General features: G+C 39.6%; 1 protein-coding gene across 1 annotated transcript in view; it reads left to right on the top strand.

Moving 5' to 3' along the window:
- The window catches only part of itga5 (integrin, alpha 5 (fibronectin receptor, alpha polypeptide)), a 66502-nt gene that overhangs the window by 18885 nt on the left and 34470 nt on the right, over positions 1–13147 (top strand). Inside the window, exons 3-12 of the mRNA XM_056257890.1 lie at positions 4693–4796; positions 5290–5413; positions 5504–5565; positions 5668–5713; positions 7413–7541; positions 7650–7694; positions 8099–8142; positions 8337–8390; positions 9262–9314; positions 9399–9607. Coding sequence (XP_056113865.1) covers positions 4693–4796; positions 5290–5413; positions 5504–5565; positions 5668–5713; positions 7413–7541; positions 7650–7694; positions 8099–8142; positions 8337–8390; positions 9262–9314; positions 9399–9607 — 870 coding nt within the window. The remainder of the gene's footprint in view (positions 1–4692; positions 4797–5289; positions 5414–5503; positions 5566–5667; positions 5714–7412; positions 7542–7649; positions 7695–8098; positions 8143–8336; positions 8391–9261; positions 9315–9398; positions 9608–13147) is intronic.

The following is a 13147-nucleotide window of genomic DNA, read 5'->3' as shown; positions in this document are numbered from 1 at the left end:
TATTTAATGATAAATATATTACTGTCTAAAGTGAAGTCATTTATAGTTATAAACGCAAATAATAATAATAATTATTATTATAGCCTATTACATTTATTAGGCTACATTTATTAGGCTACATATTTAGAAGGCGCTTTTATCCAAAAAAGGAACAAAGCAATTCGTCAAATGTCATTCATAATACAGGTTAGACAATAATACAGGGCTAAGATTATCACAAATAAACACAAGATTTTGACGTATATCCAAGGGTTTGTGGAGCGCGCACTGGATGACGGAAGCGCGGGCGCGAACACTTGCATTTTCCTGTCAACAGTGGAAACAACTTAAAATACTCTATAATTTATGGTCATACAGAAAATAATAATACATAATCCGCAACTACTTTTATTTGTGTAAACTCACAATAACAAGAAAACGTTCTTCTTTTGCTAAATAAATCAGGCGCGCTTTCATGATCTCCGTGAACTGGAACATGTCTCAGAAATGAACTGAAACAAAATATAGCCTATAGGCTAAAGCTTGAACGAACAAATTCAAATCGAAAGCAAATACCTTCTGATTATGTAATCCATATGAAAGGTGCATTTCTCTCCAAAGGCGCATCCCATCCGCTTTACAGTGGAGATGAAAATATGTTTGCAGTCGGCACTAACACTGTAGTTATTAATAAACAATTAAAATGCCTAGTTATTTTTTCAGACACATTTATTATCATTAGCCTATAATCACCTATAAATCACCTAGGCTATGGTTCCAGAGACATGGCTCAGTCGGGCTGGTTTTCAATTAGGCTACGGGTTAAAAAAGGAAAAATAAATGGTCGCAAACGTACACGGACCGTTTGGACAGAATACGAGACAAAGTTCTTTATTAAATTCATAAAAGAAAAAAGAATTGCAGGAATACTGGATTCTAAACCTCAAAGAAATGCCACAATCAAGACCTTGGAGCAGAAATGAGGGAGAAACACGCAAAAACACCTCATGTGCCGTTCACAGTATTAGGGTCTTTCCTTACCATTAATGCTTGGATAACACACCACGTCTCCTTCCATTAATAATAATAATGTCTTGTGCGGTGGCTGCACGTCTATTCACATGTGTTAAACCTAAACGTCCAAAGTCGCATAACATCGGTTAATGGAAACGCCGTCATATCGCAATAGTTTTTTATCGATATTTAGAAAAAACGCAAAAGTTTTGCGCAAATCTGTAATGGAAACGCGGCTACTGTGAACCTCTTGTGGGCCACTTAGAAAAGCCATAGTACTGTACTTCCTCCTGCCTAACATCCCTCAGTCAGAGAGAGTATTAGCTAATTGTGTCTTCAGATCTGACCTCTTTCCTCTTCCTCCCTGATAAGAAAATAACAGAGAATAATGAGAAAACGAGAAAAGAGAGTGGGTGGGAATCGGAGGAGAGAGAGCGTTGACTCTGGTCTATTCTCATTTCCCTGTCTTTCGGCGTCTCCCCAGAGACACTTGATGTGATGACTGAATTTAGCCATGTGGCTCGTGCCTTCCGCTACCCCTTCCTGACCCTCCCTTTCTCTTACACAGATCTTAGATACTCCACTAATGGGGTGGTTCTCTCATCGCTGAAAGAGAGAGGTGTGTGTGTGTGACCTCCTCACCTCCACTATCCCACGAGAGAGTCGGACGGGTCATCTTGGCCTGACTCCAGGATCTGAGAGCACTCATAGGATTAGCAATCGGGGGAATTTTGATTAAAATGGCTGTATATTACAGCAGAGGTGTCTTCTAAGGTGCCTTAATTGTTGGAAAACTTCCTCTTTAATCCTCTAGGTTACATCAGAATTTGTCTCGTGTTACCAGACTTAAGTCTGGTCTAAATTGCAGATTATTCTGGCCAAGAACCACCCACTCAGACATGTAAAGTTTCACTTTTTATGTGACATTTAAGATGAAATTGATTTAACCTTGAGCAAAACAGAATGTCTAGTTTAATTTCCACAATTAAAATGCTTGAATATCTGTCAAAGATTCAGTTCAATGAATCATTAACCAAATCCAGTTACTAATTCTTTCACAGAAGCACTCATTGCTGCACGAGAACGTCATTTTAGTTTTCTTTTAGTTTTTATGTTTTCTAGTTTTATATTAAATATAAAATTGTTAAATTTTTCAGCACAGTCTAGTGTTACTGTTTTCATTATTATGTTTCATGCAGGTGTTTTGAGTTTTATAATATAACATCAAAAAACTAAAAGATTAACTGAAATTAACTGTTGCACTCTATTCATAATTTCTATTTAGTCACAGCAATTATTTCAAATAAAGACCTCACCACATAAACATGGTATCTAGACTACTAAATGTAGTCTAGATTTCGTTTAGAATCATAAAACTGCTCGAGTTGAGTGAAGCCATCCAATTAGATTAGAGCTTGCAATTTTTGTGAAAATGTGAAAAATGCCTAGAATCAATCTCCAACTGCTGTAACTCTACGGTATCTTGCATCCAAGTCTTAAATAATCACGGTCGTCGTTCTGACACAAATCTCATCCAGTTTTGGGTAGTCCTCCCCTAACTGTAACCAAACAACACCATTTTCCCCACCTTCCCCACTGAGCTTTATCTTCCCACCTCACCCATGATGTGGAAAGTGAGAGAATTGTTAGTTTTAACGGTCCACTTCCATTGACGTTGACTGATTCTCGTCCCACAAACTGTCCTCCCCAACTGCGCACCAGGAGGACACGGCGTCTTCCATATACCGTGTCTTGGAGCGCTGTACACACTTGAGTTTTCAGTTGTAAGGAATCTCACAGGGGCAGGGCTGCTGGTTTTCTTTACTTTGGCGGTGAGAGAGGGAAAGACGGGGAGGAAAAGAAAGAGAAAACCATCACCCTGGAGGTGACCATAAGGCATATATCCTCTAATGTTATTAGAGGGCTCTAATCCCCAGTGCTTTGCTACTGGGGTACCAAACATCCTTGAGAGAAGGAAACAAAGGATGTCTGGGGAAAAGGAGGCGTGTGTGTGTGTGTGTGGGTTAAGGGGTGGTTTGGAAAGGAATAGGACAAGTCTACAGAGATGACAAGTAGAGGGAGATAAAGAAACCATACAAGATAGTAAAAGAATGAGTGGGAGTTGGTGACTTAAACAGAGAAAATAATAAAGTGGAATTCCTAGAAAGGGATGACAGACTTTGAGAAAGGGAAGAGGAAGGTGAGGGGTGCTATGAACTGAAAGACAGAGAGAGAGAGAGAGATAGTCTGAGAGAGTGTGTGTGTTTGTATCTGTAGGAGTGTATCTGACAGATAGCTTGAGCTCCTGTTTTGCTTGGATGAGGATTCCTGGCACTTTCCTCGCTCAGAATGAGACAAAGTCCTTTTAGACCGTAAAATTGGGTGTTACCAATTGGATGAATCACGCAAAGCAATGTTTGGGTTATATTTCACCCTAGAATTGAAAATTATTTTTGCATAAAGATTTTATCAGGCCTATTTTAGTACCATTGTTTTTTATTTTTGTATTATTTGATTATTTAAGTGACAATTATGCATATTTTTTCCTGTTTTTTTTTCCCCCATTACTGTTATATGAAAAAATTTAATGATGATGCCTACTTATGAAAATAATATTTTGGCTAATTTAATTATAGACTTGGTTTTCTTTATGCAAAATATAATTTCCTGTTCTTCTTTTGATTTGGGGCTGCACTATGATCCAGACATTTCTTGACAGTTTTCACAATATTAACCCACACAACTTGAGCTCCTGTTTTGTTTGGATGAAGGTTCCTGGCACAGTTTCTTCTCTCCGAATGAGACCAGCCCCTCTTCAGAGCCAGCTGAGAATTGTGTTACCGCCAGTTGTACCTTTCACTCATTTCTCCTCTTCCTCAATCTCTCGTTCCCCCTTCCCCTCCATCACACCACAGAACCCTGTTGCATCATGCTTGTAATTATGGTGCAACTGGAGAAATGTCTGTGGCCCAGTTCAGTTTGGCAGTCAGGGATGGGAACGGAGTGTTTTGAAGGCGTTTGGATGTTCTGGCCTAGTGACTCCTCTGTCAGTTGAACCTGAGCTCTGATGGTCTTGGTCTAGTGATCTTATTGTTGAATCCCCGCCCCTCTCATTGGTCAGGACATGTCACCTTTGTTTTGATTTCAGCCCATATGTGGCCATCTGTCTTTTCTCCTTCTTGTGCCATCTTCATGATATGACCTTTAACCTCAGTGGACACCTGAGCCTGCTTTGTACAGTCTGTTCTTTTTTTTTCACCTTGGACTTTTCATTTTATTATGTGTCTTAATGCACTTAAAATCAACATGGAACTGCATTCACAACACATTTAACAGCGATGTGACATTACTGAGTGCAACAGAATTGTGAAATGTGATTTGATTTGACTGTTTCAGAGGAGGTGATGAAACATTATTATTATTATAATTATTATAACACATTATTTCTTTAAAATGACAATTAATGATGATTGTGCACAATAACAACATTCACATTTATTACATTTGTGTTTTTGTAAATATACTGAGCAACAAAATTAATTGATCATTTATTTTATTTTATTTTATTTATTTATTCTTTCATTCTTTTATTCATAAGTGGTATCATCATTCATCATCATCATCATATTTATTTGTATTATGTATATTAATATTATATAATATATGTATATTTTTATAATTATTTTTTTCTTGCTGTAGGAGATCTAAACGTGACTGTAAATGGAACAACTCTGCATCAAGGAGAGTTCAAATCCCATCAGTGGTTTGGAGCAACAGTACGAGTGCATGAAGATAGTGTGCTGGTAAGATCTTTTTACTTCTATTTTTGACTGTGTGAAAAAATAGTCAGTATAATATTCAGTTTGAACTCATTCAGAAAAAAAAAGTTATTCTTTCTAGAACATTTGTGATTGAACGCATTACATTGCCTTCAATCACCCATGTTCTAGAATAAATAATGGTTGGTGAATCAAGTTTAAAAATGCTCCTAAATTGTCTGTGTAAGTTTCAAATTATAAACCGATCAGATCCAGCTCTATTTATTCCTTAATTCCTTCGTTTTCTTTCTGAATTCGAACTTTGGCTGGTGGATAATGCAGGATTACTGTCTGTAACATCAAAAGCCCAGGTGCTGTTCTTCATGGATTATCAAACAGTGACCTGGATTTATGGTCATGGTTGCTTTACTCCAGAACTACTGTTGACCTCTTTTAGTGTCTTCTCTGCACTCAGCTAGCATGTGGGTTTTGTGTTTATAGAGTTGACCTTTAACTTCTAGCATTATCCATTCCATAGGCTTGTGCCCCCCTTTACTCATGGAGAACCATGGCGGACATACCTCGTGCTGATACTACTGGCTCATGTTTTCTGGCCGTCGAAAACTTCACCAAGTTTGTGGAATACGCTCCGTGTCGCACAGGTGGGCTTAAAGTCAGCGATGATTTGTTAAGGCACTGTCCAATATAAGTTGTTTTGAAGTGAGAGTAACATAATTTGCTGTCCATTGCAGAATTTCATGGAAGAAAAGGACAAGGCTACTGTCAAGGGGGATTCAGTGCTGATTTTACTCAGGTGAGACTGTTAGAACTGAATAGAACATATCATTTCAAAATGTAATGCATATCTGCTGTTTTCCTCTTCTGATCTCACCTAGATACTGTTGCTATGTTACAGGAAGGAAAGGTGGTGCTTGGAGGACCTGGCAGTTACTTCTGGCAAGGTTTGGCTTTCAAAATTTTAAAGGGGTCATATAATGCCATTTTTGTACAAGCTGATATGATTCTTTAGGGTCTAAATTAAAAGTTTGTAATATACTTTAATTAAAAATTCTCATTAGTATTGTAAGAAAACACTTATTTTACCTGGTCAAAAACAGCTCTGTTTTCAGCACGCCGTTTCAGTGCATATGCCTTTAAATGATAATGAGCTTTGCTCACCCCGCCTCTCTGTTCTGTGCGTACACCGTTTGTAACACAATAACACAATAACCATAACGCATTGTTCATTATAAACGTGGGATTATGAATTATATTGAGAACGTCGTAAAAAACATGCCGTAAATGTACCCTGAGTGTAAACCTTAGCCGCATTCATTGTGAACTGTGCAGCTATCGATTTGCAAAGATTAATATAAATATTAATATAAATGTTAATAAAACGTTACACTCACTTCAGTTCTTCTGGAGCAGCTGCTGGAACACGAATAGTTTGTTACTGATCCTTTTTTCAGAAGCAGCTTCTTAGCAAAACCAGCTTTATACTGATCCTCGTTTATAAAGCAGTCTGGTGTGTGAAATGATTCGCGCAAACATGAAAGCATTGACGTTGATCGTGGGGAATATTCCCTTCGAAAACAAACTCAGCCACTGCGTCTTCAGCGGTTCGGATTTAGGAACATTAAAATGACTGTGTTCGTTATTACACCCAAGAATAGAATAGAACACCACTTCGTATAGACTCCATTCTGCTCATAGACAGTGCTCCAGTATCAACAATGACCGTGCCGGTCCGCGCAGAGTATGATTGACAGCTGGCTCACGAGCGAGGGCGGGTCTGTGTTGAAACGCTGCTGTCAATCAAACAATCGTGGCGTCCGTTTTATTGACGTCACAAAAACAAACGGCTCAATTTGAGGCAGGGGAAAACATATAAGGAGATTAAAACAAAAACACTGGATGGATTTGTATCATTTTATGATGGTTGTGTACAGGCACTGCCAACACACATTTCAGTACAATCAACTTGTAAAAGTGCATGTACCATTATTTGACCCCTTTAACACTAGTCTTTTTAAAGCTCATCAGTATGTGGCATTTATATTAAGTATGGTATGACCACTTTAATGGAAAAATTTGGGGTCAGTAAGATTCTATTTTTTTTTTTCACGGAAAGGATCTTTTTATCCAGGAAAGGATGCATTAAATCAAAGGTGGCAGAAGAATGAACTGATTTGATGTAATTTCGAACAAAATCAGGCCAAAACGAGCTTTATTGGAGTTCGTTTTGGGAGTTCAAAACAGCTTGCCAAAGCGAACTTTCCGGAAATGTTTGGTACGGCTGGTAAACACCTTTGTACTACCATTGGTCCGTGGCGATTACGTATTGGGTATGTGTGCGCGGATGTTCCGCCGCCTTTCACTTGGAAATCTTTTCTGGTTCATTTCCTCTGTTAAGTCCGTCCAGGTCGGATATCCGTGAGTAAAAACATGAACACACTGGAGTAATAAATGAATGTGACGTGACTTTACTAGAGTGCCGAATTGCAGAGCTCGTCCATGCTATGATCAGATGCTTTTCTTATGCTTTATTTCATTTTTCTTCTCAAAATGTGAATATTTACATTTATTATTTGCATCGACTGTGACCTTTAGCTCAATGCAAGTGCAATTAAAAGATCAATTTCTCCTTACAATCTCTAGGGCAATTGATCACTGCAGTTAAACAAGAAATCGTCAAGGCCTATTACCCGGGATACTTCTTGACATCGGTGGATGGACAGATTCAGACCAAACAGAAAAAAGAGATCACATTTGATGACAACTACATGGGTACGTCCTTTCCATCCCCCTTTTATTAGTTGTCGAGTAGTTTTTATTATTGCCTCATCACAGGGTGTTTCCTGTTTGTCACCACCGACATTTTTTTTTGTTTAATAGGTTACTCATTGGCTGTGGGCGAGTTCAGTGGTGATGATGATGAAGGTGGGTGTCGTAACTCTAAAAAATAAAACCTCTACATCATAGTGCTCAATTAGGTTACAGTTTCACTAGCTTATTTTGGTGTCATTTTTAATTTACCCATTAAAAATGGAAATAGAATGACAGTGTTTTACCACAGATAATGATGTAACAACATCATCATCTGCTGTTTGAATAACCATAGACAGAAGCATTAAATAGGAGCACTGTATGTAGAACCATTCAAAGGAAGTGTTTTGATTATACCCTATTATATCCATTTCACTTAAACAAACTTGAAAACAGAGCACTTGGAGTGGCTCTGATCACCAGAATTCTCCGAGTTCCTGAGGAACCAACACATTTCCATGTTTCCACTACTAAATCTTTCTCTTTTTCCTCCTTTTTTTTGGCTTGCCTGCTCTCAGACTTTGTGACTGGAGTTCCCAGGGGAGTCAGACTCCATGGACAGGTGAGAAGAAGCAGTAACGTTATCAACTGTGACATTTAGCCAGAGAACTTTTTGTTCAAATTGGGGGTTACAGCAACTGTTCAGTGTGATAGATGTGACAAAATCCCTTACACATCCCCTAAAGTAACCCAGAGATTCATATGATGGTTCTTAATGGAACAAAAATTATAGTGTGTTGTCTTTTTTTTAATCAGGTTTCCATTCTCAATGGCTCTCTGGATTTGCTGAAAACTTTTACTGGAGAGCAGGTAAGTTTGATCCCATTTATTTTATTTCCAGTATGACAAACATTAAACAAGTTCAACATTCGGATTATAGTAGTATTAAACTTTTGGTACATACCATATTCCACACTGTCTAAAGTGAAATATGCATTGGTGCATTGATGATTAAACAGACAAAATTATCAGAGAGACTTGGTTATGGATTATTGTGGCCAGTTAGTAACCTTGAACATTTTAGCAACCGCATAGGGATGGATAGCATGCACCACTGATATTTTCAAATCTAGTTTCTAATTTGTTATATTGGCTTTTGTGGTGCAAAACTTATAATATATGACGGCAGCTATTTTTGAACGTGGCATTTAAACAGAAGTTATGTCATTCTTACTGCTTTGCAAAGCTTTATCCCACCATGATATTCAAACTGTTGCACACTGATAATATAAGCAAAAATAATTTCCTTTAACAAGTCTCTTTAAACTGGGCTTGAGTGCTCTGTGGTAAGCAGTAAAGAACGGATTATGTGAGGCGAGAGCTTACGGGCAATTTTCCTAAACTAGCGCCACAGTTTTGCAAATGGAAATTGTTGGAGGCCTTTAACTGCTCTGATTGCCTCAGCTGAGTAAATACAATCAAAAAGCATTTGTGTGTGTGCCCACCTCAGGGGGGCTTGAAAAAGAGCCACATCTGAATCATCAAAGAGCTCTTTTCATGTACTCACACCACAAACTGGAGTAAATGGCAATGGATGCCTTTAGGCGAAAAGTAATTTTTCATGTGACATTCATAAGATCCTACATGCTGTTTGCATGTACAGTATAAAAATGTGTAGCTAGTATCTGTGATGATTCAGATCAATTACAGTTTTTAGATTTTAATTCACCAAATTTTTCAGATGGGTTCCTACTATGGCTACTCGGTGGCTGTTACTGACATCAACAATGACGGGTAGGTGATCATAACCAGGTTTAGACAAGAATGTGCCACAGGAATGGTATCAGTGTTTAAGTTTGTGGTTCATATCACCTTCAGAATGACAGACCTGCTAGTTGGCGCTCCCATGTTCATGGTTCGTGACTCTGATGGGAGGTTAGAGGAGTTGGGTCGGGTCTACGTATACTTGCAGAATGGACCTCTGGATCTCACACCTCAGCTACCTCACCTCACCGGCACACAGACGTTCGGCCGGTTTGGCAGCTCCATTACCCCTCTTGGAGATCTCAACCAAGATGGTTACAACGGTGAGAGATTTTTCCAGATTTTTGCATTTGTTTATCTGTCGGTCTTTAAATAACCATATCGGTTATCGGCCGATATTGGAGTTTCTTTATCAGTTTTGGTTGTTATTAGATTTATATCGGACAATATTTTATTGTGCATGCTTATTTGTCTAATGTTTACATTTAGATTACCTTTGTAGTCATCTAACACTCATTTAAGTTTTGTGAAATGTAATATTTAGCAAATCTCAAAATGAATATCATTCATGTTGTACATTATAATGTTATGATGCCTAAATTTACTTAAAGAATTTTAATGTCTGCCACTTATCGGTTAATTTGAAATAATTAATATTTTTGGTTTTGTTTTATTTTTTACTTATTTAGACAAAATTATATAGAATTTTAATATCTGTCACTTATCGGTTAATTTAAAATATATATTTTTTTTTGTGTGTTTCATTTTTAACTTTAGACAAAATTATATAGAATTTTAACATCTGTCATTTATCGCATGTTGCTTTTAGTTTTCAGTGTTTTATTTTGAATTTATTTAGAGAATATTATTATAATATGGAATTTTAACATCTGTCATTTATCAGTTAATTTAAAATTATTATTATTATTATTTTTTATAGACACAATAGAATTTTAATGTCTGTCATTTATCTGTTCAATTAAAATGATTGCTTTCAAAAATTGTCGCGCTGTGTGTCTGTCTCCCGTGAGCCTGTCTCTTCTCCTCCTCCATTACGTCTTATCTGCGTGCCGCTCTGCATTGGTAGCGCGCACGTGACTGTGCGCGCCTTGGCACTCGCGACCAGGTGAATTAAATTGGGGTAATCAGAAGCTCGCGCTCAGTTCAATGAGCGGGAGCACATATACACAATGCAATCATTTGGTTGTAATGAAATGGACTGAGAGGACGGCAGAAGCATTGTGCATCCACTGTGAGGAATGAGACTTTTGATTGTGACGGGCTATCGGTAAGCTCATGGACTGTCATTTAGATCTTTGTCTGTTTAGGTGCAGAAATGTATTTAATAAGCTAAATGTGTTAATGTGGGTGTGAGTTAAGAGTTGTCACTGCATAGTTAAAGAAATAAATCTAAAACCAAATGCTTGGATGTATATGGTTAAAAAATGTGGGCTTCTTACCTTATATTTGTGAGTAAATACTTAAATAGACTTGTTAATGCTTAAAATACATATTAGTAAATGCTGTTAAAATATAATTGTTTGTGGGACATTATACTTCATCTAAAAATATTTTATATTGTTGGAATACTTACCTTGACATGTGTTTACTGTAACTGTGAATAATACCTGTTTATTCAAAATGCTTATTTTTGTATTTAAAGGTTTTTCACCTGTTACTTCTATTACTTCTGTTGAATTGGTCAAAATAAAATCATCTGAGTGAAATCCGAAGTCTGGTCCTTGTCAAGTGTGGACACCTCACAGCTAGAAGAAAACACTTGACAGTGAAAAACCGGCCTGGCCAGAAGGAAACCGGCTGTGACCAGTGAAGACTCCACAAAAGCCCACCGCAAAGAGGGAGAAGACTCCACCTGGGGGCCTGGAGGAAATCAACTACCTGCCGTCCACCTGTCAGTCCAACAGCCAAAAAGGGCAACATGGCCGAGTCCAAGTCACTCGAAGAGCTGAAATTGGAGCGAACTACAGTAAAAAGACTTTTTTCCCGACTCGCCAACCATATAAAGAGGACCCACATGGAGATGTCTGTAGAGGAGCTACAAGATAACTTCAAAAGACTCACAGCAGAGGGCGCCAAAGTGATGGATGTAAATGAGGAGGTTGGGGCTGCTTACATTGAACTCGGCAGAGGAACCGAAGCGGAAGGCGCACCTGAGTTAAGTGACCAGCAGAGAGCCGACCTCGAGAAGACGGAGAAAGAGTGTGAGCAGAAGTTAAAAGAAGGAAAGCACCTAGTTCAGGAGACACTATGGGCCTCATTTGGTGAGAGAGAACTGACCCTTGCTCTAAAAGCTGCAGAGGCAGAGTGTGAGAACGTCTTCTCCGCTCAGCCTAACACACCCCTGGAGGCGTATGACTTTATGCTCCACCATTTAGAGAGCCTGGTGCGCAAAGCCAAAGAAGCGCACCAGACCTGGAACCGCTGGGCTCCCCCAGCCGAGAAGCAAGACTCCACTCGTTGGCTAACGGAGCTCGAAACCCAACTTCCTAAGCTGGTGTCAAGGAAAGCCGCCCTGATCGGAGCAGCAAGAATTAAAGAGGACACCAAGAAGGTACCCGTCACAGCCCACAGCGCAGCCCCTGTTGCAGCCATAAAGCTCAAAGCCACAGCTTTACCAAAGTTTACTGGCAGCCAGCGTGAGTACTACAGATGGAGGAAGGAATGGGAGGCTCTGCAGAGGCAAGGTGAACCAACCGGGTCCAAAGAGGTGAAGAAATTTCAACTACTTGATAGCCTCGAGGAAAGAGTGGCCAAGGATCTACGGCTCTCTACTTACACTTCAGCAGACGAGATCTTCAGAGTCCTAGAGAACCGCTATGGAAACCAAGCCACCATCGCCATTGAGATTGTCGAAGAGCTACAAGCTATTCCACCTGTCCGTGGTAACCACCCGAGAAGAATCATAGAGCTCATCCAAGCAGTGGAAAAAGCCCTCTATGATTTGACTGAACTGAAGAATGCAGAAGCCATAAAAAACCCACTGGTGTTAAAATCCATTGAGAGTAAGTTGCCAGAGTCTCTGAAGAAAGACTGGCTTACCCACGCTACTGACCCGAATAATGCTGTGACCCACTGGAACCGCTTTGACAAGTTACTGGCATACCTCCAATCCCAAGAGTCCATCTATGAGCAGTTAGAACAGCTGGGAGACATCGACCCTGCCAAGGAAAAGACCAGGTTTCAAACCAAGCATGCCCGAACACGGACAGTTAAATCCAGCAGTGAAATAGCAGGCTGCATCATCTGTGGAGATCCGAAACACAAAAGAAAACTTTATATCTGCAGGAGGTTTAGGACCACTACAAAGCTCCAAGAAAAGAGGAGCGCAGTGCAACAGCTTGGAGCCTGTGAGGGGTGCCTCGAAATCCACAGCGAACCCTGCAGAAAAACTACTTACCTGTGTGGGAATCCAGAGTGCAGAGACCAACACCACTACCTCCTCTGTCCCTTGCCCAGACACCAGTCCCAAAGACCCAAGTTCGGTCCTGTGAGAGCTGAGGGGAAAAGACACACCGAGGCCCAGGAAGAGTTTCTCTCTAAACTTTCATCTGAGCTAGCGCAGCAGTGTCGCAATGCTTTCTGCAACATCGCATCTCAAGCATATAACTCCACTACAGCAGAGAGAGGCTTTCTGGAGGAGACTGGTCTGCACGAATACCCAGTGCTCCTGATGCTCCTTGACGTCACTGCCAATGACGGGCAAAGAATCGGAACACTTATTGATCTTGCGTCTGACACGAATTACATAACCCATAAAGCTGCAAGCAAGCTGAACCTCCGCAGTGAAGATGTTGCACTAGTCGTCCATGGCGTTGGAGGGATGAAAGTGTCTGTTGCAACCA

Source organism: Rhinichthys klamathensis, unplaced genomic scaffold, assembly GCF_029890125.1.
Source record: "Rhinichthys klamathensis goyatoka isolate OS25496 unplaced genomic scaffold, OSU_Roscu_1.1 h1tg000147l_1, whole genome shotgun sequence".
NCBI lineage: Eukaryota > Metazoa > Chordata > Actinopteri > Cypriniformes > Leuciscidae > Rhinichthys > Rhinichthys klamathensis.
The sequence above is the reverse complement of the archived record's forward strand: the minus strand, read 5'-3'. Positions and strand labels throughout refer to the sequence as shown.